The following is a 24,850-nucleotide window of genomic DNA, read 5'->3' on the forward strand; positions in this document are numbered from 1 at the left end:
CACTTGCGCGTTACTGTGCAAATTGGGGTCTGTATTGATACTTAAGCCTATACCTGCCTGGATTTCTACCTTCTATGTCTTTCACCTGCTAAATCCCTTACCAGGCTCGGCTGCATGTCCCTTCTTCCCTTGACCCATCATCCCAGTTGTGTTATCTTCAGATCCACCGGATCCATGACGTAATCATTATGGTCACCCTATTATGGGTACACTCATCCGGATCCAGGTCGCTTGGATCCACTTCACTGTAATTGTACACTCGTCGTGGATCTGAGCTCTCCAATCATCCAACCTCATCTCGCAACCGTCTGTGATCTCCATTGTCCCACGAAAGTTCGAGATCCACTGCATCCATCATCCCTATACCCTGGATCCAGTTCCCTCAAGGCGGGATCCTCCCTCCATGGATCCGAGCTCGGAAGTATGGGATCCGGGGTACCTCGCGGTGGATCTTGACTCCTCATTAGCCGTGGCTACTAGATCCACCTTCAGAGGGCACCGACCATCCTTCCTTCATAGGATCCACACCCGATCCACTCTTGTATAGTATATCCCATATCCATTTAAGTGAATCCAGGTAAGGGTGGATCCGAGGTAAGTCTTGGTGGGTCTTGCCTTCTCGTACATCGCTCATACCAGATCCATCGTCATTTCATACGGGGTGCTGCTCGTCATGGCTAATCCACCACCGGCAACTTGCATCCGTGCCACCAACCCAAATCCTCTCTAATCACTTAAAATTGTCACTGATTCGGGATAGTGACCCCGCGTCAGGCCCATTCTCTTATTGCTGAGAAAGCACTTCACCACATGTGCATTGTGTGTGGTGTGTGATGCTTTGTAATGTAGGCTGTACTGATTGCTGAACTATCTACTGTGGTGTACTGCCTTATAATGGTGTTGATGCTGGTGAGTGCTGTTTGCTCGTGCTTATGTTTGCTGTACTGTGCTGCCCAACGGCTTGTCAATCCAAGTCAACTGCTGTCCACAGATGTGATGGAGGTGTGCAGGCATCTACGAGGGAACCACTGGATTTCAAGACAAGATACTGTGCTCCAAGCGAGCGATACGCTTCAGGATGCGACGTACGCAGCAGGCGCCAGCGCTTGCGAAGGGACGAAGCTTTGCGTGTTGGTTTCTTTTGGTCGAAAGCGTGGAGACGCTGGTTCGCGGCTGTATCCAGCTTGAGTGCCAGCTCCCAGACTACGTGCTTCCAGGCATTGTAAGCTGCGACGTCGGCTCGTGGAGGCTCCTCTGGGACTTGGTACGGCTTCTGGTACAGTGCCATCATTATGTGCACTGCTGCCTTTGCTTCGGCACGCTGGTTTTGTTCCTTCTTACCTTAACCGTTTGCCATATGTGGTTAGTGTACCAGTTGAGCAGGCATCCAGCAAGGGTGGAGGCTGACGCTGAAGCTGGGACGACAACCTCAACAGCAGTAGGTAGCTGTGGTGACTGCTGATGCGTCTGAGTACTCCCTAAGGCCTGGCTCTGCATCTGGGCTTGCGAGTCTTCAAGGCGACCAAGTCGCTCGCTAATGTTCACAAGCTGGGCTAACATGTTGTTAAGAGTGGATGATAGCAGCGTGTCGTTACCAGCGACGGCATTGCTAAGCTGCACGTGGTTTGCCGTCTTCCAGTGAGCTCTCAGGTACGCCCCCCACTCACAGCATGTTCGTATCGTGATGCAGGAGCCAAGACGAGCGTTGGAAGAGGCGATACTGCGATGCAGCTCGTACATGTAGCGCGACGAGACCGAGGTGCTGGATGGTGTTTTCGATGTGGATGCGAGCCTCATCCATGTGCATTAGCAGCGATGCAAACGTGCAATCAACGACGTCCAATGCGGCATTAAATCGAGCGTCCTGGAAACCAAGTACGTGGCGGTACAGCTCGTCTCGAAGGGTCACAAGCTGACCAAATTCCAGTACCGTCAAACGCTGCTGTAGATCACGAATTGTCGGCGTTACCACAGGTAGGTCTGGAGCTTGGTACCCTGCTAACACTTTGGCTACGCTCTGATCCTCCTTTGTTGTCGTTCCAATGTAGGCAAACGCCTTGGTTAGTGACTCCAACAGCCAAGCCCCGCGAGTAGAAATCCACTGAATCGACAGCTTCGGCGACGCATTGGCGTACGCAGCGGCTCCACGGCGAATGGAGTGGCTGGTCATGTTCGGCGTCACCGTTTGGCTGAGATCAGGAGGCATCGACTTCAACGAATCTCTAATGACCTCGGTAATATAACTTGCGATATTTCTCTCGCTTTTGGGGCGGCTCCGACGTGCTGTTATCGTCTTCTAATAGTTGACCCCAGTACAAAACAGCTTCCTCTTGTGAATACGGTTTATTACCAGGAAGGTCGGACTCTGCGAAATTATGTGCCAACGGAAACAAATACTCGGAGGGCTCGTCGTAGCAGATAAACAGCAACCCAAATGCGTGAAGCATACACTGCTGCCATCTCTCCGGGGACTTATATATTGAGACGCCTTGAACCATAGAGCTTTTGATCCGGGCAATGTGTAGGAAAAGCTCCCAGAAGCTGAAATCGAGAGCTGTTGTTTACGTGCAAAGCAGGTATCGACAGCTCTTCCAAATGTATGCCACATCATAGTCAACAGAGCCGCATCATGTACAGACTTCAAACCGGTAGCCACGTCAGCTTTCGCAATTAGATACCCAACGAGTACACTTAGATCATCCACGTTACACCCAGGAGCGTCATTGGTTTGCACATTTGCGCGCAAATTCCTCTCTTCTATGTAACATGCCATTTTGTCCCGAATCTTGGCAATTCTCTTAGGGTCACCAAGAGAGTTGGTGTAGCGCTCGCGAAGCATGTTCACAACTTGTGCAAAATACCCTAGCACTGTCGATTTTGCTAGTAGTCCATCCGCCGCTCTCGCCTTGTTGCTTTTCTTCGTCTGTATGTAAATCGAAAAAGCTGTTAGCAATGAGTACATGTTCTGGGTCGGGAGACTAGCTAATTCTCTATGAGCTTTATGTATGCCATCTAAAACGACTTTCGATAATCCTATTGAAGTGAGGAACTCCTCAAGCATCTTCTCCGCCGCAATCTCTTGCCCTATTGTGCCAGCAGGAGTGTCCAGACCTCGCGAAGCTCTTCTCATTGCCTCTCGCAGTGTGAATCCCGCGCGTAATGCAAGCTGGTCGGTTGCATGGCGCCTCTTCGTGAAGTTTTAGTCTATATTTACTCTTCAACCGCATGATTTTTTTCTCTGGTACCGACGCCTTTTACGCGATAATACATGATGTGCCTTGATTTTACTAAGGCGTATTATCTCGAAATTTCTTGAAAGCCGGACAATTCCGGAATTAAGCTGGAATAAACTACCCCTACCCCTAAATAGCGGGTTTTGGTGGTTTGAGCAAATAAAAGTACATGTTGTCCAGCGATTGGCTGTGGATTTTTTTAGCTTACAGTAGGGGTGGGGTCTCCGTCAGGAATATACTTATCCTACAGTAATTGTGCACTCCTCCGCTTACAAATTGGACACGTCGATGCTTATTTTTGTTTTCATTTCATTTCATAATGTTCGACTCCATTTAATAGTAGTAGTCACTGACCGTTGCGACCCACTCCAAAAGGGACTGATAGTTCCATTCTTGTGCTATCAATTTTTGACAGAGCTTTTAGATTGTGTAATACTTAAGTACATCCTTTTATGGCGCTGCTTGATTTTGGTACCAAATATGTAAATTATACATACAAATTGGATTGCTCGCTTGCTTGCAGTTCAGCCGTCAGTACTATAGTGGGTGTCGATCGAGCCGTATAACAATACTATTAATACTTGTACTGGGCGTCCTCACTGAAATCTCTAGCAGCGATATTCTCGGTTAGCGTATAATATATCGGTAGATGGTCGAATCTACGGTACCTGCATTAGTTGTGACTTCAAATTGAAGGCCGCTTGCTGTTCCGACGCTTCGTCGCTACGTAGCAGTGTCTGCACTGCAGTTAGCACGCGTTCCCGCTGCACAACTAGCCGCAGAGCCACGTCCGAGTCACTCTGTGCTCGTTCGAGCAACGCCGTAAGCGCTCCAGCCGCAGCTACACGCACCATCGAATACTTGCCATCAGCCACACCAAACGACCCACAGCAAGTATCAACCACACGCTCCAGTGCATTTTTGTCGTTGAGAAGCGCCTCCGCCGGTGCACGCTCCGCAACTGCAGTCAATGCCTGAAAAATGGCTTTGCGAACACTCCAGGCGGCCAAATGAGGCGATTCCACACTAGTACACAGCCACAGCATGGTCTCCACTGTGGTCTCAGCACTTCTGTCGTTCGTGCTCGATCGTGCTGCTGGCCACATAAGTCCAAGCGCCTCGAAAACGCATTTGATCAGTAACGGAGGCAACGACGGCTTTGTTGACTTGGATGAATCCGCTTCGTTCCCAATCATCCACTCAGCAAATGCGCCTCTCAGCGATCGCACATTGGAACCACGCAATTGACTCTGCTCGGCTGGTAACAACGCCGAAAACCTCCCCAGGTTCACGATGGCACTCTCGAGGTAAGCGATATCCTGGTTCTTCCAGGCACGAGCACACTCATCAATCAGAAGTAGGGACAGCTTCTGCATCCACTCGCCATCAGCAGTGCTCTCCCCTTTTACAGCCACCAACGAGACAATTGACTCCAGAATGACACCCTTGCCTCTCCAAAGACGACCTGGTACAGCATCGATTAATTCCTGCCAGATGCGCTCAACTTGCTCCATGGCCAGTCGTGAACGGTACGTTGAGCTCGCAAAAATCGCCTGCAATGCACGTGCCGCCTGTCGTCGCGTATCCCAAGCTGGATGGGCCAAAAGCAAAGTAATTGAGTGCAAAACAGCGTCCAAGGAGCTCGAAGCGTATAAAACAGTGGGTGGTAACTCGTCCAGCACGGCCACCCATGAGTTCTTCAGCGCGTCTGTAGCAGCAAACTGCCCGATAAATGCTGCAGGGAACACATGCGCGCAGTACCAAGTGTTGCGCAGATCGTCAGTCACCACGGTGCCTGCATCGGCGATAGGTGGGACCTTGTTCACGAGCTCTTTGGTTGCTAGTGCGCTGATCAGCAAGTATCGGCTTGTATAAACCTGGGGTGACTTCGACACAGTTTCTTCTGCTTCATCCATGACAACGTCTTCGTCGCTGTGGCTCTGGGGAGAGGGCGAAGGGCTGGAACCTTCACTAGCAGCCTTGTTGAAAGCGAAGATGCCCGAGCGCACGTAGTCACGAACTGTACAAGCATCCACCAGGGGACACAAATACGCAGCAGCTCGACAGTAGCTTTGGATGACCAACCCATCCGCTAATCCTGACGTCGCCGTCAAACTCGCATCAGTCTGCTCGGATGAATGACCTGCACCGTATCTGCTCTCTTCGTCTCCATATTGATCGTTTTCGGCCGCAGTCTTGGCACCCGCGTACGGGATAAACACACGACGCAGCAGCAGTTCAGCTCCGTTGCACTTTCGAAGCTCAAACGGAAGTTTACCTGCTAATGTCACTACAAAATTGGCAGTACCCACACGAGTGTTGAGTCCGACGCCGAACTTGAGCAGATTGGAGACGCCACGAACGAGCTCAGAGACTACCGCTACACACGTTGGAGAGTCGGCAAGCTCTTTCAGACGAGTCGTCGCCAACTCCAGCAATTGACCGACAGGTCCTGCCTGACTGATGGACACTCGCAGACGCTCCAGTTGGTCCTTCTTTTCCACGTGGAACTGCGCGTACTGCAACTCGGGCATTTCCAGCGACGACAAATACTCGAGAAGCTTCAACAGCAGCGGCGCCAAGCGGTCTTGCATGTCAACAGCCTTCAGCGTCTTCACAAGACGTAGCAATACGTCAATACTCAGTGCACGACAGATGGTGTTTTTGCTTACGATTCCATTTTCAACGAGGAACTCCAATAGTTGAGAGCGACACGATGCATCACTTGCAGCTACACGCAAGCTCAGTTCGCCGAGATAGCGATAGAGCTTTACCCCAGAGAGAGCAACCGCCTCCATGACATCGTCTACCGCACGCGACGCCGTTTTCCAAAGTCGTAAGAAGTCATCTCGTACGTCCTCAGCCTCAGATCCGTTAAGCAGGTCAATAAGTGCAAGACACGCAGCTTCACGGTACTTGAAATTCCGGGCGTTCTCCAGTCGTGCCAAAGCGAACTGGAACAGAAGCGTCCAGTTCTGTCGAAGCAACGTTTTTTCTCCTTTTGCTGTGCTGACAGTGGCGGGATTCCCCTTGGCAAACTCCCACAAGTTGCCCATGACCGCAGCCACTCTGCTATTTGCATGAAACTTGAGCAGGTACAGCCACGGCACCAGTTTCGTTTTGTTGGAGTAGTCTTCGGCCATCCATTGACTGCCAGCTTTGGCTACGATGGAAGCGCGGAATTCTTTGTCCGTCACGACGAACGAGAAGCTACAGGATCGCAGAGACGTAGTGGGTGTAGACGATGACGCCAATGACGCCCATATTGGGTCGGCGGTGCTCAAGTAAAGCAGTGCGTACATGAGCTCCGGGTCACCAACGTCTGCTGCAACATTGCTGACCTCACGATAAGCTGCATTCTTCACCGTAGAGCTTGATGACGACGTAGACGTAGACGCAGCAGTTGCTGGCGCTATCGCTGACTCATTCCCTCTATCTGTATTTTCATCGTCATCGGCAGCATCAGCGGTAGACGCGAAGGCTCGGAAACATCGTAGTCGAAGGAATAAACTGTCGCTGAACTGAACGCCCATGTCGTCGGTCGGTGCACGGAGTCGCAAGTAAGCAAGTCCCTTCACTGCGCTTTCCTTTGAGACTTCGTTCGCGTCGTTCAGCATCGTCACAAAGAACTCGTGAACTTCCAGTACTGACTCTGAATAGGCGGAGGATCCAAGCACGCTTCCCCACGACGTAGCTGACATTAGTGCATCGTCACCTCCCGATGACGGTCCAAGACCAGCTGCACACATACAGAGCAGCCAAATCGCAGCGTTTCGACGAACTTTCGGCTGTCGAGATCCAGCACAATCGGCCAAAACGCGCTCAAAAATGATGGCTGCGCGATTTTCTGCGAAGTTGTCGTACTTGGACTGGCGATCAGCTGCGAACTCTTCAGTTGCATCGTGAGTTCCGAGTGCGACAAGAACTTGGCCAATGTCGAACTGGAGCTCAGTATCCGTCTCATTGCCGAGATCCAGCAGAACGTTCAAGATTGCTTCGAGGCCAGTTGATGCCTCAGACGAGGTGGCGATTCCTGGTAACCCTGACACAGCTCGGCCGAGATTCTCGATTGCAATTCGCTTCAACGCTGCCAACTTTGGACTCAGTTGATCATCAAAATGGACAGCCTTTATCTTCCACTCAACCACTCGTCTCATACACCCAAGCGTCTTCACCTTAAGCCGACTCCATTCGCCAGCCTCAGAACCTCGCATGAAGCACTGTAAGGTACCACTGATACCTGTACCATCCATGACACTGCGTAGGAGCCCTACATGCTCATTTAAAGCAAGTTCACTTCTCGGGTAGGAAGCAAAGTTTGATCCTTCCGTAACTTTCCTCTCCAAAAGGTCTGCCACCCTTTGGAAACAAGACAGAACCAGCTGCATCTCTTCGCTTGACGCAGCATTGACGAGAGCAGAATCCTGTCCAAGGTAGCCCAACGCACTTCCAAGAATATACAAAGCACCCGAAAGCTGTTTTCCTGAGCACATGTCTGCTTCGAGCTTACTCAAGCCAACCTTGATAATGTCTGTCACGATTTGACTGATTGTGAACGCTCCAGCTCTGCAGGAACATGCTACAATTTCCGCAATGTTCGACAGGAACATGCGATCTTGGCTAACCACAACAATATCGTAGAGCTCCTTCACTTGACCAGCCAAGACGGCACCCACACTTTCAGCGTCAAACCCACACACTTCGACCAAAGAGCTTGCTGTTGTTTCATAGACCAACACAGGCGTCGCTGTGGTGGAATACTGGGACCCTGCTGTCCCCAAAAGCGTCTGTACAAGGTACTCCACCACACATCTCCGATCGTCAGCGTCTCCTTGGCTGTTGGAGTTGCGCGAGGCTTTCAAGATTTCGACACAGAATCGGGCGCAGCTCTCAGCTGCCCCGGCATCACGCATGCTCGCCTTCAGATCCTCCTGTGGGTAATTAGCTCTCAGGCTTCTTGCCAATGCCCCCGTCGATGGCAATGGCTTGGAGAATAAAGCTTTATCCGACAGACGTCGAGTCTCTTCGTCTGGGGCTGCCCCCAAGCGCAACACGGCAAAGCGCATCATTATGTCCTCATTTCCTCCAAAACCAGAAGTTGCCAACAGCTCAGCACACCACGCAGCAATCGCAGCTCGAACGCGAGCATAGTTTTTGCTGCCATCGAACAATTTCGATCCGTTTAGTAGCGCGACCAGCTCTTGGTGAATTGTTCTCCTCACTTCTGGTGTGGCTGCTGCCGCATATGCGCTTGCCAAAGAAGTAAACGTCTTTAGAGCGTTCGCCCCAGCACCAGTGCGATGCTCTTCTTCGGCAAGACAACGCACAAGCAGCACCTGGAAAGCCTGTTCCGATGCAGCGACCAGTGCGGGCGTGCGGGTTACAAGTACGGACAGCGCATCATAGACCCCTTGACGGAATTCCCGCACAAACTCCGCGCTGGATGCCTCGCTGTCGGCATGTGGATTCATTAGTAGGCGAAGCAGAGTTGGGAGCAGCACTGGGCCGAGCAAACCTTCGAGCACAGGGAGCTGGCAATGGTGGAAAGTCCACTGACACAGACGCACAGTTGCTAGCTTGATCTTGCTCGCCACATTTGGTGGTCGTGACGGCTCAGTGCCAAACATTAACTGGCACAACAGTTGCAACATCAACGGTAGGACGTTCGTTGCAGCTTCAGAGGCCGACAGCAGCGTCAGCGTCTGTAAAATACTCGCGTCGGCCAAGCGTGTTCGATTGGCCAATAGAATTGCATCCACAGCCTCGAAAGTATGGGAGCTCTGAGCCACTTGGCTGCCGAGCACCAACGCCATCAGTCGGCGCATCACATCTGCGTCCTCCAGCTCCTTCTCTTCGTACTTAATTGCACGGGAGAGCTGCTCGTCACTAAATGCCTTCACCGAGTGGTGGAAAGAAGCACTTCCTGCTACATAGACAGGGATCTTGAGTTTTGTAGGGAGTTCCATCTCTTTCACAAGCTTCAGGCCGTGCAGCTGACGTTCGTAAAGAGCTTCACGGTGTAACTCGGTCACTTTGACGCGTTGCAATCGCTCCACTCGCGACGTCATCAAGCCATAGGTCATTGCACCCGTAGTGGTCGAGGAGGGCAGCTCATATAGTACCAGGTCCAGTATAAAATCCAGCATCGCGCCACTGTTGGCGTCGCATTCGTAGACCTGCTCGCTGGTTGTCCCTACCTCGTCCTCCTGCTCTTCTCCTTCAGCAGCATTCGTCCTACACGGAGCTACAGTCGAAGCACTGACAGGCAGTGCACGCACTAAAAGCCTGAAGAATGATTCCTGGTTTGCAGTCGACAAGCTCGCGATCTTCTTGAATACTGTCGCCAAAACTCTCGTCTGCTCCTCCGTCGACGCAGCCTCGAATCCCAATTCTAAACACGCAGAATGCACAAAAGTATAAGCATAAATAACAGCACGAACGGTTGTTTTTCTTACCGATGAAGAGAAGGGCAAGGTTGTACGTGAAGACGGAGAGATCCTCTCGCTGCAGCACTTGGCACAGCGCGTCCAGCGGCAGTAAGGGGCGAGTCAGCGCCTGGAGACGAGCCTTGATGTGAGAAACGACTTGCAAGATCTGCGCAAAATTCAATTATGTTCGTAAGACATGATGTTGTCTACAAAATGCTGGTATACAACCGGCACCTTGTCCTTGAGCTGCTGCTCCAACGGCGTCGTCAGCGAGCGCGGGAAGAGCGTGAGAAGTTTAGGCAGAAGCGACTGCAGCACCTGCAACATGCGCTCGTCGTCTGCACTCGCCAGGCGGAACAGTACCCGGTTTAGTGCGTCGATTTCCTTCATAAGGTCCGTCATTATGCTGCGGAGAATAAGATAGTTGCGAGTCGCCACTTTCTTATTGGCGACTGTAGTCAGGTCCAAAACTGAGCCTCTTCAATCGTCTGCTTACTGATTCCAAGCAACGGAATAAGAGCTTTTTGTGTCTGAGTATGCAGACGACTGGAGAGCAAACCTGATTCATCGCCTGCTAGAATCAGATTACCGACCTTTTCAACGTCATAATCAGATTTTAGAATGATTGTCGATTACGCAATATGTCTGATTCAAAATCAAGTCTCTAAATCTATAATCTAGACCTGATCAGAAAATGGAGATCGTCACAATTTCAGTGCCATAATTAATACGCATGGGAGGCGAAGAGCAGGCGCTGGCGGCGACGGAGGAAGCCTGCCGCGTGTATGTGGGGAACTTGTTGCCGAAGGCCAAGGAAATCCACCTCACAAACAAGCTTGCGCGCTTCGGGACGATCCACAGTGTATGGATCGCACGCAGAGTACGGCCATCGACGTCCATGGACTTGTAACGATTCTTACGCTACCATTGCAGCCTCCAGGCTTCGCCTTCGTGCGGTTTGCAAGTCCAGATGCGGCGAAGCGAGTGGTTGATGCATGCCAGGGCGAAGGATCCATGGAGATCCTCGGGAAGGCTGTGCGCGTGCAAATGGCAGGGGGCAAGGACAGGAAGTCGGCAGAGCAGCAGCAGCAGCAGGTGATGAACACGAAAACCACAGCAAAGGAGAGAGATCAACGATCAGAGGAGAGCGGCGATCACAATCGGAGGAGAAAAGACCGCAGCTCTAAACACCGAGAGAGGTCCGAGGAAGCTCGAGGGCATCATCACGGGCGTGTTCGACGCATGCGCAGCAGTGAGAGACATCGAGTAATGGATAGTGAGCGACGACGGCACAGGAGGTCGAGGAGCCGCAGCTTCTGTACGAGATATGAAGACCGCTCGAGATCAAGATCAAGATCGGAGTTGAGAAAGCGAAGTAGGTCCCGGAGCAGAAGTCGCAGTTGGGATCGTGATCGTCGGAGGCATAGGCATTAGCGAGTAAGGAGAGAACAATCAGCAGGTAGACACGGCGTTTTATTTTTAAGTGAAGGTCTGCCCTGCACTGGTGTGCCAGACATCTATGTATGTGGTGCAAATTTGGTGTTCCGCTGCAGGTTTTGATTGGTCAAAACGTGCGACTGTAGCGGTAGGCGTCACGTTCAGAGCTTGTGGACGCGAGACAGTGCATCCCCAACAGCGCTTTTGATTGGTCAAAAATGTGCGCCTGTAGCGGCAGGCGTTCGCACTTATTGGTACCGCGGCCGCGATGATAGTGTATCCCTAGCTGCGCTCCTGTTTAAGTAAGGCCCGAGCCAAAAATACAGAAAAGGGGCGCGTTCGCACTTATTGGAACCGCTTGGAATGAGCCTGCTACTGCCACCGTCAGCCTCCACCCGGCCCACTAAATTCGGGAAGAGTCTCCATGCTCCCGAAATTAATCAATGAGCCTCCCCAAAATTAAAAAGAGCCCACGAAATAGCTCGCCAACATTATTGGCTAATATTAAACAAATTGACCAATGATCATTGCCCGCTGTGACCGGTGGCTGCGCCTCACACACGAAGCGCTTAAGGAAGCCAAGAAGCCATGCCGCTCTACAAGCAGGTACTACTGACCAACCTCAAGTCACCACCCAAGGACGTGGCGCGTGTGTTCCAAGACTGCGCGTCGCTTATCACATCCCAGGGCGGTGTGATCCGTGGTACGGAGAATCGCGGCGAGAAACGCTTGGGCTACGGCATCGAGGACCGCCGGTGGGGTGCCCTGCAGCGCCACTACGAGGGAAAACTCATCGTACAACAGTTCAACACGTCTCCTGCTGTGCTGAAGGAGGTGGAAGCTAAGCTTAAGAACAGTTTCCCCATCATCCGCTTCCAGACCTTCAAGATCCGCGACCCCTTGGACAAACTCATGAACACACGCATGACGCTGGAGGAGGCCCAACTGCTGCTTAACCCTGCAGCCAATGCTAAGGCCGAGCAAGCTGCCAGACAAGCTAAAGAGGCTCGCCGTCCACGTAACCCCAACCTTGCTGACGTCAAGCCTGAGGACTTTTTCGACATGGACGACGAGAAGGAGGCAGCGCAGTTCAAGCAGTACGTGCCCGAGTGGAAGCGCGACGCGCTCTTCGAACCGGACGTGCCCGCACACCTCCAGGACAAGCAGCACTAGTAGGCACACGATGGCGACATTAACGACAGACTGTGGACAGGTGGAGCTCTTATCGTCGTATTGCCAGTGTTTGGGTAGAAAAATAGAGAGAACCTCAAAAACAAGAGAAACACTGCAGCTCAACGCGATGTCGCTGCGTTCAAGTCACGACTCTGCGGCCTGCTGCATCGTGACAAGCATCTTGTTGCTGATAATTACGATGCAAAAGTGTGGCTGTGGCGTGACTAACATGCCTTTAACCCCACTTCAGCCGCGCTCGATCTTCTGCTTGCTGTGCAGTTACTTGTGCTTCTGAAGCTCCTTCCGCAGTTGGTTGCAGAACTCGTCGTCAGCCTCGTCGACATCCCAGTCGTCCTGCCATTGTTGCTTGATGTGTGCTTCCTTCTCCTCCGCCTGCCCGCTCCAGTCCGCGTCTTCAAACTCCTCAAACTCGTCGTCCTCCTCAGTCACCACCACAAGCACCGGCGCCTTCTCGTTCGTCGCGGGAGCCGCCTTGCCCGTGGGCGGCTTGTTCGTTTTCTCCGCCGGCTTGCTCATCGTCTCTGTGCTTGTTGGACGAAATCTTGTTGCCAACAAGTTGTTTGAGGGAGCAGTAAAGTGGTCCACATGCTTGTTGTGTTTAATGTGACGCACCTCACATTGAGCTTCGAGGGGTTTGCTTGCGTATCATGGCTGCACTTACGCACTTGCCGACTCGGACGCATGTGGCTCTCGTCTTTCGCCGTCGACGCCGCCCCAGAGCAGCACACAGTGCGTGCGCATGTGTGGAACATCCACAGATCACCACCGCCCTTAGCGCTCACTGCTGTATCCGGAGACGCACTCGCGGTATTGACAACGTCCGACGTGGCACTTCTGCGTCGCCTCCGCGTGGTGCACGACTCGTTCGTGACACTTCAATTCCAAGAGCGCTTCCACGTGGCGAGATTGCGCTTACTGCCGGATATTCCAGTGGGTGCGAGTGAAGAGCAAAAAGTGGAAGAGGATGGGGACGTGACGCTGTCGCCGCTTTTGGCCTTCAATCTCGGCATCCCCTTACACTCGTCCACAGCCACCTACGTGTCTGTTTCAGTGAGTAGTTCAGTATCCGTGAATGTCCATCCCTCAATCTAATGCCTCGCTACTATTATACAGTTGTGTATCCGAACTGCGTTGCCACAGGAGCTTGGATTGGTAGTGCAGCCATCTGCACCGTTCCGTCGCAAACAACAAGCGCAACCTGCAGCTGCTTCGTATGCAATGATCGCTCCACTTTTCGTCGCTAGTCTATCGTGTCGTCAACACGCTCTGTTACAGCAACGTGACGGACTGTTGGACGCTATTCGAGCGCACTTTGCAACACCCAAAGTGATGCAAGTGGGAGATATCTTTGCTGTGGAGCTTCGCGAGACGACGCAGTCCCATGTACCCAAAGAGAGCAAATGGTACAGAGAAAATTACGCGCCATACAAGACTGTGAAAGTGCCTGCTGCTTGTATGAAGCCGAAAGACGACGAAGCTGCCGAACCTGTGACAGAACTTATGCCACCGACGTTGGATCTGGACACTTCGCTTATGTTTTTTCGAGTCGAAAGATTGGACGGAGAGAATAAAAATGCATTGGCGTTGGCAGTGTCTGACGCTACGGAGCTTGTGCAAGGTGTTTCGACTTCTGCTCCGTCTCCTGACGAATCAACCATCAAGCAGTTCTTGACACACAATAGACATCGTAGTACTGCTCCGATCGTTGACTCGGCACTGCCTTCAACTACCCAGCAAGAGCTGTATGAGATATTATACCCAGCACAGCTGTGCGAGATCCCAGTGTCAGTGCTTTTAAGTGGAGCTCGAGGTGTCGGCAAGACGACGCTCGTGCATCAAGTGTCCAAGCAGTTGGGAGTTATTACTGTGGAGGTTCCATTTACGGAGCTCACGGGACAATCAGAGCTCCATCTGCTGGAAAATGTACGTGACTACGTGTCGAAAGCTCAGGCGTTAGCGCCCTGTCTCCTTTATATTAGTCACCTCTTCCCAGTCGAGAAGGACAACGAGGAAGCGGAGTTGCGGATCGGTGCTGTTCTTTCTGAGTGTATTCGCTCCCTCAGTCAGAACCAACACAGCATCCCATTGATCGCGTGCGTAGAAAACGTCAACGAAGTTCCCAAGTTTATCCGACAGTGCTTCCTTTACGAAATGCACCTCGAAGCGCCCGATCTTTCCAAGCGAGTAGAGTTCTTAGAGCATATGGCAGCATGTACAATGCTTGATGAGGGCGTGGAGTTGACGGAGATTGCACAGTTAACTGCAGGTCGGACGTACGGAGAGCTGTCGGCAATGCTTGCAGACGCTGGGAGTCTTGCGATTGAGCGGATTCTTGGTGATGAGACGGACTTCAGTGGTGTTTCGCTGGAAGATCTGGTGTTTGCTGACTCGGAAGATCTTCCAGGCAAGTGCTGTGTATCAGCGAAGGATATGGAGGAAGCAGCTCAGAACCAGCAAGCCCAGGCGTCTTCCGCCAACATTGGCAATGCGTCTATTCCGAATGTGAAGTGGACTGACGTGGGCGGTCTCGAAGACGTCAAGGATGAGATTTTAGATGTGGTGCAGCTACCGATCAAGCACCCAGAGTTGTTCGCCAGTGGAGTCCGCCAACGCTCTGGCATTTTACTGTATGGACCTCCAGGAACAGGCAAGACTCTCCTGGCCAAGGCGATCGCCACTGAATGCAACCTCAACTTCCTCAGTGTTAAGGGCCCTGAGCTACTCAACATGTACATCGGTGAAAGTGAGAAGAACGTTCGACAAGTGTTCGCCAAGGCTCGTAGCTGTCGACCGTGCATTCTCTTCTTCGATGAACTGGACTCGCTCGCACCGATGCGGGGCCGTGGGTCAGACTCTGGCGGTGTCATGGACCGTGTCGTTTCGCAGCTTCTAACAGAGATCGATGGCCTTAGCGGTGGTGGGAACGATCAAGTGTTTGTGATTGGAGCTACGAATCGCCCAGATCTGCTGGAAACGGGACTGCTGCGTCCTGGGCGCTTTGACCGGTTACTGTACCTTGGTATTTGCAACGAGAAATCAGCGCAACTCAAGGTGTTGAAGGCGCAGACGAGGAAGTTTACACTGGCGGAAGATGCTGATTTGGATGCTGTAGTGGAGCTTTGCCCCTCGAACTTTACAGGCGCTGACTTCTACGCTCTCAGTTCCAGTGCTCTAGCTGCTGCACTGAAGGATCGAGTGGAAGCTCTTGACAGACAACTCGGTACGTATTGCGTTGTTGCCAGTTGAGTTGGCTGACCCGTTCTGATATATCGTTTTTTTGTGCGTTGTGATTGTCTTTTTCAGAGGAGATTAATGCGGAGGACTGCTACTCCTCCAGCCCCATGACTATCCGTCTGCTGCTCAACCGATTGTCGCCTCAAGAGCTGCGTGTACCTGTTAGTCAAGAACACTTTATGACGGCGCTTGCCCAGGTGGTTCCATCGGTGTCGCCCGCAGAAATTCAGCATTATGAGAACTTGAAAAAGCAGTACAGTTCCAGACAAACTTAATGGCACCACAGGAGTTGCAGACAAAGCCTTTTGTTGGAGTTATGCGAGAAGGTGGAGAACCTCTGCCGTAAAGCTATTTTTTAATATATCCTCACCAGCCACGTATCGTCGTATGGAGCTCACTTTTCTGCTTTCATTTCAGGTGTTGTGCTATTTCAGATTCCATGTGTCACGTGGCTATTACATTACATGTAATTAAAGTTCGAACAGTGTGAGCAGGTGCAGATGGCTATCTCCACTTGGCCTCCTCTTCCACGCTGACCAGCGCTGCAATGTAAAGGGAGAGGCATGTCGTGCCAAACATCACAATTCAATTTACTGAGTAGCAGCTTGTCCGACTCAACCCTTTGGTCTACATGGTCCGCTTCACCCCCTTCGTCGCCCTTGCAATCTGCTCGGCTTCGGCTGCGTCTTCAAACGACCAGGCGTGGTGTAACCAGTTCCGAAGCAAGCTCAACATCCTGCCCAAAGCCACCGCTGACTGCTCCGTGTGTTTCTACGAGCGGATAAACTACGCAGGATCCAAATTTTGCGTCGGTGAGCGAGTGAAGAGCTGCACGAGGGCGAATCCGATCACAGCGCCGGGTACCATTGGGAGTATCAAATTCGGCAAAGGCTGCGACATTGTAGCGAACGTTCGCGTGACGGACGTGCCTTTCGATGAGCATGTTGATGTGATTTCGAAAGATGTGGCCAACACGGGGTACAACATCAGCGGTGATCACTCTGTCCAAGAAGTCTACGTGGAGGAAGCTGGACGAGCCTGTTTGCTGGGGACCCCCGACTCTGGAGACGGCTACGGTGTGTGCTACTCTGATAGCACGCCAGAAGTCGAAGCCAAGTATTGGAACTCCATCACCGAGCTGATGCTGTTCAAGTCGGACACGAAGAACTTCGATGTGATCCTGTACGAAAACCAGGACTACAACGATCCTCAGAAATCTGTCGCCCAGAAGGACGTTGCCCAAGGTACAGGCGCAATGTCATACCGCTTCACGGGGTACAGCAAAATTCTCGAGACCAACGTGGCTAGCTTCACTTCGGGAATGAAGGAAAGTTTGCAGAACACAGTGCGGTCTGTCCGGTTCGTGTCACCCGAGAACGATGCCACTCAAACAGACTCGACTCCCGGATCGGTTGCTCCTGCTGCGTACTTTGTTTAGATTTGTTCTTAAAACAAGAGCTGTTTCTGCGTTGATTGTTTGTGCCTTGCCTTCAAGAGTTGAGGATTGTACTCTTCCTTTGCACCTTTGTGCGTTAAATACCATACTTGCGCTGCACAACGTCATCTGGATGATTTGTCGCGATCTCCGAGCGTTGTTTGCTCCAAACCAACCGCGGGGGAAGAGCTGTGCTGTCAAAAAGATGTGCGTTAGGCACACGACTCGCTAGACGACGGAAATTGCGCGTGATCAGCGATGAAGCCGTGTCGATAACTGCTCGAGGTACGTCACGCCCATAGCCACGGCTACGCTTATTCACCCGCTTGTAAGCCTCCGTTAATGGGATGTCCAGACAGATCACCTGAACATCAAAACCGGCAGCCTTGACTTGGTCAACCGTTTGGGCGTAACTGGTGAAGCTCTTCCCGCTGCCGTGAAGAATTATATTCTTACGCGACATAATGGCGCTGTGAAGGTTTTTCTTGAGAATGAAGCGTGCCTCGTCTCGACAAAGTTGATACCGTGTCTGTGGACCTGGCAAGAGCTTCGCGTGAGGCTTCGAAAGCACCTCAGCAGCTTCAGGATCTGTCACACTGCGACTTTCAGGCTCATTGCCCAGCCCCACATTGAGCATAGCGTGGTAGAACTCAGGTAGAAGTGCAATGACATCGTCCACGTCAAAGTTTACAAAATCCTGCAGTGTGAGCTGTCCCATGAGGTCGAGATGGCTCAACATTGTAGACTTTCCTGAGCCGGGGATACCTAGTAGAAGCACAAACTTGGGAATGCTCAAGTCCTGGGGCGCAGAAGAGTAGAGCTGCTGGGCGATACGAGCATGCAACCGAAGTCGATTCGGAGAGAAATATCCCTGGTCGTTTGTATGCAGCTGGAAAGTGGATGTTGGCGGTAAAGGAGTCATAACATCGGCATCCAGTGGGTCTGGCTCGGAGTTTATCGCTGTTGGGGCGGCATTTTTGTTCAATTGTCGAAGCGCAGACGCTGTTCCATCACTCACATGAGCACTGCCACCTTGGATCTCACTGACTGTCTTCGCAGGGTTAGCAGTGGTCGCCTCGTTATCTGTCGGTACTACGAGCAAATTCTCCACTTCAGATGCAACTTCTCGTCGGAACGAGTAGGCGCTCTCCGGGTCTAATGTCGAGTGGGAGGTATCGAGAAATACTGGTCCACACGTCTGCGTCTCGAGGATTTTGAAGCCTTCCTCTGTGAGCGCACCCATGAACTTGATCAGTTTATCTGGCTCGTCAGCCAAGGTCAAGAATTGAGACGTAGAGGCCGCGCTACTACGGGAGAACGGGACTCCGTCTTCGTCGAAGTCTTCTTCGTCGTCCAGTGCTACTAGTGGATCGTCACTTTCGGCGTCCTGTTCATCGTGTGGAACGATCAGCTCAGCGCCGAACTCGTGTAATATCCGCAGCAATTGCCGCTGGTGACGCGGGTCTCGTCGGATTTGCAACAACAACTGAGAGCGAAGCAGCAGTTGCTCGTTGGACACGCAGAAACTGACAGTCGTGAGGTGAAAGAAAGTGACGGCCACGAGCGCACGCAGCCGTTTCTTAAGCGCCGGGAGCTCCCGGTCACGTAAGAAACACGATACGGTGACGCGTGAGAGCTCGGGTACCACTTGTGGAGCGCACACAAAGGCCCGTGATATTCTGGTCCGCGTAGCCGAACACATCTGCGATCTGCGCCAGCGTACCTGGTAGTAGCAGTATGTAATAATTACACAATCAGAGTTCAAGGCGTCAATTGCATAGCATAGCGTCCGATTAGAACTGCAATATATACCTGGACGGTTGACCACCAGAGCCGAGATGATCCGTTCTTGGAGGCTATCGTCTTTAGATTTGGGAGGGTGTGTCGTGGTTGTAGGTAATTTACTCGACGGAGCAGATGAAGATTGACAACGTAGAACTATATCGTGCGCGAAGGCGCTGACGGAGGGCGCGAGCCGCGCCCGTACCACCAGCCGTAGCATGGATACGGTAGAATATGAAGTTTTACTTAAATTTTGTATTGGAATCTTACAGCCAATGAGATAATTTTGCTGTGGTACTAGCCAATAGCTTTCAAGATGATAATGCTATTTAACCAATCAAATTGAATAGGGGTAGGCGAGTCGTTTACGCCAGGTATCACGTCCGATTGATACGCAAAACTAGCCGAGCGCCGCCGCTACGCGGCGGTAGTTTTTGTTAAATCACCCTTTAGTTTCCGACAGGGTGGTGAGTAGGGGTGGGACAAACAATGATTTCTAAATTGAAAATAGCAGCGATACTTTATAATTCGGTCCCCTCATGTTTTACTTTTTAAATTAAATTGTTTTAATGATGTAACGAAGTAAAATGTAAAAAAAATGTGTTTACATGTCAAAAATTTGTCGGAAAACGATATTGCTTGTGTAGACTCCATCTTCCTCCTCCTGTTCCGGGTATTCAATGAGGGCTCGAAAATTCGAGCGTGATGTAACCCTTGATAGGGCGACGTACAGCTGACCATGTGAGAAACACGGTGTAGCAAGATATAGCCCTAGCTTCATAAGGGTTTGACCTTGGGCCTTGTTGATAGTCATTGCAAACGCTGGCTGTACAGGGAACTGCTTTCGACGTAGGCGAAACGGAAACTCTCGAGTATCATCGTCGCTGACAAAAATAATCCGCGGAATTAGAGCATGCTGACCCCGCCGCTCCCCCGTCATGATTGTTGCGTGAATGACGTGTGGCTTTAGGTCAACGATCCTCAGGCGCGTACCGTTACAAAGCCCCAAATCCGGGTTCAGATTTCTCATCATCATGACGGGAATGCCTTTCTTGAGTATGAGCCTGTGGGGCGGGATTCCGTTAATGTTGACGGAATGAAGAAACTCTTGTTCGAAGACACTTCCGTCATCGTCTTCGACGGAGTCAGCAGATAGCTATTCATGAGCGGTCGTTTGAAGTCGACCCGAAACCGCCTCGTTGATGCGGTGGACCAATGCGTTAGTTGTCGTCAAGATTGTACGGTTGGCGAAGTACTCGTCTGTAGCGACATCAGGATCGTTCACATCAGCATACATGAAATCAATCATTCTGGCCATTCCTTTTGGAATTGTACCAGGCGCAATGTCAGCATCTTCACCTGGCTCGTCCGGAGGGTTATCCAGTAGCATATCACGGGGTAGTTTCAAGAACTCTCCACCCAGGACCCGGTCGATTTCGTGTCTCCCTTCTCCGACCCTTAGCAAGAACTCTGAAAATTGAGCAATATCGTCAGCGCTTGTCAGGTTATCCGCTGTTTGGACGCGCATGTTCTCCCAAAGCCGCACTTGTTGGAAATAAGGCCAAAGGTCGGATGACTTGAGACAGGCATCAATTGTTTCCGCAGGCGTGCCTCTCTTTACCACCGGAAGAATTTGCCGGAAATCTCCAGAAAGAACAAACACCTTACCCCCAAAAGGCTCGCGGGGGTTGCTCAGGATGTCTCGTAGCGTCCGATCCACGGCTTCAAATGCATGCCGATGGGTCATCGGTGCTTCATCCCAGACAACCAAGCTCGCCTTCTCGATCAGTTTTCGCAAATGTTATCGTTTGGAAATAGAGCAAGTCGAGTCCTTGTCTAACTTCAGTGGTATCTTGAAGGTGGAATGTGCTGTTTTCCCGCCCATAAGAAGTAGTGACGCGATATAGCTGGACGCAACTGCTAGAGCAATTTTGCCGTCGAGCCGCACCCTTGCCAGTATGTGTCGAAGTAAGGTAGATTTTCCTGTTCCCCCAGGTCCGTCAATGAAGAACAGCTTTTTGCCAACCACCGGATCGCTTACTGCGGCAGTGATTTGGCCATAGATTGCTTGTTGCCCAGCATTGAGTCGGCTTCCAGCGCGCACAATTTCCTCCAACGTAGCCAGGTGTGGTGTTGGAAATCCCACGTGAACTCTAGCTACAGATGTAGTTAGGATGTTCCCACAACAATACGTCTACTAGGATAGTAAACGATCGTTCGGGCGGACCTGAAGACCCCAGTTCTGCCCTTGCACCGGGACAAACTGGACCTTGTAAACTACTTATATAGGCCAACCAGTAAAATAAGAACACGCTACTAGCACGAGCAAAGCTAGCAGGTGTTTTGAATCCTCGTGGTCCCAACAGCGGAAGGGTACCAGGTACGGGTAAGCCTTTTACGAGATCACCGAGTGTTCAACACTCGGCTGGAAGAAATAAAAGGGAGACAATTCAAGCACTCCCAGTCGTGCAAATAGGCAACAATAAGCCGTCACGTAAAACCTCCCGATAATAATCGGCCAATACACAAAGTCTCTTGGCCTTGCCGGATGAACCCTCGCTACAGAGCTTCGAGTTCACCGACAGGCATAACATACTCAAACAAGCTTGACCTGACGCTTACCTTGAAGCCGGACGTCGCTCTGTGTGCTTGAGTGGAAATTCTGTTCTGTATTTAAGCTTACCCTTTCGGGTCTATTCCTAATAAGAAGTCCTAATCAAGTATACAAATATCAAGTGAACAATGATCCGTTATGGATCTTCTTGCATGCCAAGCGTCGTCTGCACCGTTGCATGAGCATCTTTAACGGTCCGCGCCCTGTCCCAGACGGTAAACGTGTCTTCCAAAGGTCGCTGAGTATTCCGCGAACTCATCCCAACCGCCACTGAGGGTTCGTACCGTAGATGGTCCGCTGAATGCGAATCCGGCCAGTCCATTATTAATAATAAGGACAGCCTGGATTCAGTGACATAGGGCCGTATCTGATATTTGTTGAAAACTCGGAGGTGACGCCGTCGAGTCCCTTGCACCTTGGCGTCTCCGTACATCACCCGACCGAGGGTTCGTCGCTTGAACAACCTGGGCGGTGTCACGTCTTTGTCGACGGGTGATAATCCGCAACCACGGAGAAATCACTACACCACAACTGCCCCTGTCGCAATGGAAGCCACGGTACTGGTGCCCGTTGTGACATTTCTTCATTCTTCAATTCACCATCTCGCTACCGTATGTCCAAGCGTCTGAATCGAGCCGTGTCCGACGCGTTTCAGCGTCTCAATCCTCGTAGACGTCGCGAGCGTGAGCAGCTGGAGGTACGTAAGCCCATCCTTCTCTTGAATCATCGGTACCTTGCTCATCACCTCGCATTACTCGACTTGTTTCTCAGGAGGGCAAGACCGAAGGTTCGAACGCCCCTCAGTCTGCTGCACTTCCTCCGACAGCAGCGTCATCAACCGGTCCTCCGGCGCCCTCTGCCCCGGACTCTTTACTCCCTGTGGTAGCTCCTGCAGCACTCCCCGTCGTCGCTGAATCCGCGGAGATGGCTCCTGCTGCTCCTCCTGCCCCAGCTGGTGGCCCCCCACCACTCACCGAAGATTCGCTGCGCGCCATGCTGGCTGAGAATACGGAGGCATCGGTCGATCACATGATGACCTCAATAATCCCGTACTTGACAGCAATGGCTCGTCACCAAGTGCAGCTCAGCGTTGCGCCTCCTCTCCACGGCGATATACACACTCAGCGTCGCCTCGAGACTGCCGTTGGTTTCGATGATGTCCTCGCTGCGATACAACCTGTCCCTGACGCGCTGTCGGCATTACCAGAACGAGTTGCCGACTTGGAGCGTCAGTTGCGGTTTGCTCAGTCCGAGGCTGCTGCCGCCGTACGTTCGGTGGCACCCCACATCATGGCCCGTGAGAACGCGGAGACATTCCACAAGGCTGCCAACGCTGAGATTGAAGCTTTACACCGCAACATCAAGATTCTCCGCGAGTCGAACGCCAAGAATGACGCCATGCTCGCAAGTGTTCAAGCCACTATGGAGCGACACGCAGAGGATTTGAATCGTCTTCACTGCGAAGTCCAAGCTCGGGACGTTTTTATCAGCACGTTGCAGAAGAAGCTGGCTCGCGAACGCGAAGTGTACAAGTCTTCTATTGGCGCGAATACTGAGCAGACCCGGAAGCTCCACCTCCTTCTGGTAAAGCTTGCCCAGGGCGAGTATGTCGATAACGACACGCTCAAGGTCCTCGAGAACCAGCAAGACCGTAACACTCGCCTCCTCCAAGCGAATCGTACCCTCCGTGCACACATGAGTCTGGCAGGGATGGATCCCGAGGTACTTCGTCTGGCTGTCGAAGGTACGCTCTTAATGTCGCTCCTTCCACCGTGTGTTCAGCAACTAACGGTCGTTCACAATCCTTCGTGATAGGTCTGACTGCGGGTGAGCTGGACCTGGATGCGCTGGACTTGGATCAGGAGACGTTAGTCGCTCTGCGGCGTATTCAGTCTGCCACCGCGTCTTCGGACAATCCTCAAGCCCTTCCGGCAGCGTTGGCCAAAGCAGCTCACCAAGTGGCCCATGGGAAGTCCCATAAGCGTCTTAGACCAGGTGGCGAGGATTCAGACGACGATCCGGACGACTCTGATGAAGACAAGGCTCCAATCCCAACGGACAAGGCCAGTGCTTCGATGGCAGCTGCCGGTCTCGGTGATGCGCCACCTGCCGATACTTCAACTCCCAAGTCGGCTCGTAGATCGCTGTTCGGTCCGAAGGCGTGGAAGAAGGCGGCCCAGAAGAAGCGCAAGAAACCCCGTCCTCATTCTCCTGCTAAGTCGCCACGACGTCATATGAAGACTCGGTCCAAGTCTGTACCGTCTTCTCCAAGTTCATGGTCGCCACCTCCTACACCAGCGTCTTCCTCGACTCCCGCAGTGGTCGACCTCAGCGGCGACCAGAGTGACGTGGACATGGGGACTGCTGATCCAGGCAGCGTCCCTTCGGTTCAAGAAACTGCTACAGAGCCTTCGGGTAAGGACGTGCACCCTGAGGATCACGACGATGTTCCTGTCTCTCCTGACGCGCCTTCGCCCCCGCCTCAGGGTCCACACGATGTGGCCAAGTCACCAGCTTCAACGATTTCACCTTCTCCAGCCGACATACGTGCTGCTGAAGAGGCTCTGCGCGAGGCCGAGGAAATGCGGCTCATGTTTGGCTCGAGTGACGAAGATGAAGAGTCAGACCAGACTGTCCCACAAGGCAAGTCTGCTTCGGCGTCTGCCGCGACATCCAAGGCAGTTGAAGTCTCGGGAGTGGTTTCTACAGCAGGGTCTGCCCCTGTTGAGGCTGCTCCCCTAGCTTCCGCGTCTTCGAAGTCGGCTCCGACCGTTCCCACGACTGATGTATCAAGCGTGTCTTCGCCTGGCCTTTCGATGGAGATTGATGACGATGGGAATGCTGATGACGACTATGGAGATGACGTGGATGACAATGAACCTTCGGTGGATGACTCTCCTGATGCTCCCAGTGGTAGCGGTGATGTTCCGCCCCCCACCGATCATTCAAGCATACTCGATGACGAAGATGTTGAAGATTCAAACAGGAACTGAAGTAATCTTGGCCCAGCTCGTCCTCCGACTCCACCTCGGCCAAATCCTTCGCCGATGATGACTTCCCCAATCATCGCTGCCGGTCCGCCTCCTTCGCCACCAGCAAGTCCTCCGGCACCAGCATCTTCTCTTCCTGTTCCAGTGTCTCCTCGTCCGCCTATTTGGACTCTCGATGCTGGACCTGGACGCATGATTACGGCAACCTACACTTCGGTGCCGCGTCGTGGTGGTGCACCGTCGGTTGAGCCATTGCCTCACCGAGTGTTTTCTGGTATTCGCCCTACGGTGCCGGCTTCGTCCACCCTGCCACCGTGGGTTCTTCCGTATGTGGACATGGAGTTTACCGATGCAGGCGCCAGGAAGTGTTTCGAGCGACTCTTGAGCTTAACGCTTTCTGAACCAGCTGGTGAGGTGACCGTGCGTACAACGTTGGAGGGTCTCCAAGCGTTCTTTGATTATTCGCATCCTGATCACCCGTACCAGCAACTTCGGCAGCTTTA

At 52.2% G+C, this 24,850-nt stretch overlaps 7 protein-coding genes across 7 annotated transcripts; 4 read left to right on the forward strand and 3 right to left on the reverse strand.

Moving 5' to 3' along the window:
- Positions 1-3,857: 3,857 nt before the first annotated feature.
- On the reverse strand, positions 3,858-10,063 carry PITG_04485 (uncharacterized protein; the record flags this gene model as incomplete). The annotated part of the gene is made up of 3 exons (XM_002906049.1): positions 3,858-9,624; positions 9,689-9,827; positions 9,896-10,063. The coding sequence occupies 3 exons, from the start codon at positions 10,061-10,063 to the stop codon at positions 3,893-3,895; spliced, it is 6,039 nt and encodes a 2,012-aa protein (XP_002906095.1).
- Positions 10,064-10,394: 331 nt separating this feature from the next.
- On the forward strand, positions 10,395-10,931 carry PITG_04486 (uncharacterized protein; the record flags this gene model as incomplete). The annotated part of the gene is made up of 3 exons (XM_002906050.1): positions 10,395-10,523; positions 10,595-10,756; positions 10,803-10,931. 3 exons carry the CDS (start codon positions 10,395-10,397, stop codon positions 10,929-10,931), a joined length of 420 nt encoding a protein of 139 aa, XP_002906096.1.
- Positions 10,932-11,675: 744 nt separating this feature from the next.
- Positions 11,676-12,271, forward strand: PITG_04487 (uncharacterized protein; the record flags this gene model as incomplete). The annotated part of the gene is made up of 1 exon (XM_002906051.1): positions 11,676-12,271. The coding sequence occupies one exon, from the start codon at positions 11,687-11,689 to the stop codon at positions 12,269-12,271; it is 585 nt and encodes a 194-aa protein (XP_002906097.1).
- Positions 12,272-12,550: 279 nt separating this feature from the next.
- Positions 12,551-12,808, reverse strand: PITG_04488 (uncharacterized protein; the record flags this gene model as incomplete). Its single annotated transcript, XM_002906052.1, has 1 exon — positions 12,551-12,808. The coding sequence occupies one exon, from the start codon at positions 12,806-12,808 to the stop codon at positions 12,551-12,553; it is 258 nt and encodes an 85-aa protein (XP_002906098.1).
- A 165-nt stretch (positions 12,809-12,973) lies between these two features.
- On the forward strand, positions 12,974-15,801 carry PITG_04489 (peroxisome assembly factor, putative; the record flags this gene model as incomplete). Its single annotated transcript, XM_002906053.1, has 3 exons — positions 12,974-13,342; positions 13,406-15,512; positions 15,596-15,801. 3 exons carry the CDS (start codon positions 12,974-12,976, stop codon positions 15,799-15,801), a joined length of 2,682 nt encoding a protein of 893 aa, XP_002906099.1.
- Positions 15,802-16,127: 326 nt separating this feature from the next.
- PITG_04490 (uncharacterized protein) lies at positions 16,128-16,999 on the forward strand (the record flags this gene model as incomplete). Its single annotated transcript, XM_002906054.1, has 1 exon — positions 16,128-16,999. The coding sequence occupies one exon, from the start codon at positions 16,158-16,160 to the stop codon at positions 16,962-16,964; it is 807 nt and encodes a 268-aa protein (XP_002906100.1).
- A 59-nt stretch (positions 17,000-17,058) lies between these two features.
- On the reverse strand, positions 17,059-18,963 carry PITG_04491 (uncharacterized protein; the record flags this gene model as incomplete). Its single annotated transcript, XM_002906055.1, has 4 exons — positions 17,059-18,555; positions 18,623-18,684; positions 18,774-18,809; positions 18,894-18,963. 4 exons carry the CDS (start codon positions 18,961-18,963, stop codon positions 17,059-17,061), a joined length of 1,665 nt encoding a protein of 554 aa, XP_002906101.1.
- Between the last annotated feature and the right edge of the window lie 5,887 nt (positions 18,964-24,850).

Source organism: Phytophthora infestans, genomic scaffold (assembly GCF_000142945.1).
Source record: "Phytophthora infestans T30-4 supercont1.5 genomic scaffold, whole genome shotgun sequence".
NCBI classification, from domain to species: Eukaryota; Oomycota; class Peronosporomycetes; order Peronosporales; family Peronosporaceae; genus Phytophthora; species Phytophthora infestans.